We start from the raw sequence: 2,500 nt of genomic DNA on the forward strand, positions 1-2,500 counted from the left end.
CACGTCCAGTGGGGAGAAGTGCCGACGCACGTATGCATTTATGTAAACCGTCTGGCTTCGCGCACGGCGAGGCTGTTGTAATGCAGCCATGGTTTCTCACACGCGCGGACTTTGGCAACGCTTTTATAGCAGGTGGAGCCGCTCTGGATGAGGTTCAGCTGAGTTCAATTAAATCTGTTTCCTTGATATCTGTCAAATGCCACAGGGTTGTGGATGTTTTTTTATGTGTAGTACTATAAACTCACATGTGTGTGGAAAACGTAAACGTGTAATTCATTAAAACATTTTTTTCTCTACTATTAGTTTATGTTTATTGCGCCAGGTCCGCATTGAACATTGTTTTATTATTTCGAAAAGTGGAGGAAATAAATTTCCCTGACGCAGCATGATCACTGACGATTTGGTCGCTAAGAAGGTTGAAAGAGTGGGTCAGCGCCGTCGTACAGTTCCATCTTAGTGAAAGTACTACTTTCGCTAAGAACGAATCTGGGAAACGCATTCTTCTTTCACAGCGTTCTTAAGAGCGCTCCAAAGTAGTACTTAGCCCAAAGAGGCTCTTTGGGAATCTGGGAAACGCGGCCAATTTATGAATGCATAAAATAATTGATTTATTTCAGATATATCAAAATAACAGCACAAGGGAACCAGCAAGTTCACCTGGAGAAATATACACGGGGAAAATGTTAAAAAAATAATATATATATATACTTATATACCACAAGTAAAGAAAATATATGGGGAACATTATAATTTTTTTATTAATTATTATTATTATTATTTAATTTTCTTCCTTTTTTAAAAATATTTGCCACAAGAGAATCGTAAAGTGTTAATTAAATTACAAAAAAATATTTTAAATATATTTACAACAATGTATGAATGAATGAATGAAAGAATTTATTTATTTCAGAGTAAAGACTGAACAGGTAGCACAGGGGGACCAGCAAGCTCACCTGGAGAAATATACACGGGGAAAAAAAAATGTTATATAATTTTTTTTATCATTTATATATTTGCCACAAGTGAAGAAAAATATATATGTGAAAATATTTAGTTTTATTTATTTTTTGTTTATTAAAAAAATTTTATTTTATTTTTTTAAACTTTAAAAAAATATATATATTTACATTTATAAGTGATTCAAAAGCGTTACTATAATTACAAAAATAAACGTCTAAATATTTAAAACTATTTATGAATGAATACAGTTATTTCAGGTTTGTATTGTATTTAAAAAATTCATACGGGAAAATGTTCCTTTTAAAAAAAAATAATAATAATTAGGAAATATAGACGGGAAAATGTTTACTTTTCTTTTTTGTCTTTTATATGTGATCAGAGCACAAATCTTTCCCCAGCCAAAGTGTCGGGTGATCTCAATAACTTACTAATCGACTATAGACTAAATTGGCGAGTGTTATATTTGAGCCCTGCACGACATTCTCAGCTGATCACAGTGATGGTGCCGCGGAGACACCGTGCATGTTATGTTGTCTTCTAACTTTATAACTCGCGTGTGGGTATTTTGACAGCAAATGTTATAGACTACGCATGTGTGAAGTGGAGCCGTGACGTCAGCGTTACCCAATAAACTGGTTTCGCCTGTTTTCAAGATTCCAAAACAGTTGTGTTTTCCAAAGATTCCACCCTGGGAGGTGGTATCAAAAGTTTGCGGTTTCAAGCCTGCGTTTGCTGTTGTCATGTGAATAATAGAACCGTTTCAGTTTTGAGTGTAAACAGGGCCTCAGTCCTCAGCAGACCCGGGTTAGAATCCAGCCTGGGTCGTTCTCTGCATGTCATTCCCCTCTCTGTCTGTCTGTCTGTCTGTCTGTCTGTCTGTCTGTCTGTCTGTCTGTCTGTCTGTCTGTCTGTCTGTCTGTCTGTCTGTCTCTCTGTCTCTCTGTCTGTCTGTCCTCTTCACAGCAGACCCGGGTTAGAATCCAGCCCGGGTCGTTCTCTGCATGTCATTCCCCTCTCTGTCTCTACAAAACTGTCTAATAAAGTATAGAAAATTCCCAAAAAAATAATCTTAAAAAAACAATCAAAACCAGTGTATTAACTGACCTTAATGGGCCGGTATAGATTGGGCTTCTTCCAGCGGTAGTATAGCAGACCGGCGATCGTGACGCCATAAGACAGATAGTTGATAAAGGAAACGTAGTTGATGAGGTTGTGTGTCTCTCCAATACACAGGATCACTATGGTGGCAGCACACTGAAAGACACAGCAAGGGTTTAGTATGTGTGTGTGTGTGTGTGTGTGTGTGTGCGTGTGTGTGTGTGTGTGTGTGCGTGCGTGTGTGTGTGTGTGTGTGTGTGTGTGTGTGTGTGTGTGTGTGTGTGTGTGTGTGTGTTTGTACTTTGAAACTTTTGTTCATTCTAGCGCCACTTTGGACAAAAGCGGTAGTGTTTTTTTTACTACGCCAGCTGTTGTTCCTGGGTGAGCGTATATACCCATGACAAAGGCATTCAGAAAAACTATTTTAAAAAAGTGCTTTCTT

General features: G+C 37.7%; 1 protein-coding gene across 1 annotated transcript in view; it reads right to left on the reverse strand.

The window, feature by feature from the left end:
* Window positions 1-2,500, reverse strand: part of slc7a10b (solute carrier family 7 member 10b) — a gene marked incomplete at both ends in the record, with an annotated part of 26,976 nt that overhangs the window by 3,268 nt on the left and 21,208 nt on the right. Inside the window, one exon of the mRNA XM_080028458.1 lies at window positions 2,065-2,214. Coding sequence (XP_079884584.1) covers window positions 2,065-2,214 — 150 coding nt within the window. The remainder of the gene's footprint in view (window positions 1-2,064; window positions 2,215-2,500) is intronic.

The sequence above is a fragment of the Ammodytes marinus genome, assembly GCF_949987685.1.
Source record: "Ammodytes marinus genome assembly, chromosome: 5".
In the NCBI taxonomy this organism is placed as follows: Eukaryota; Metazoa; Chordata; class Actinopteri; order Uranoscopiformes; family Ammodytidae; genus Ammodytes; species Ammodytes marinus.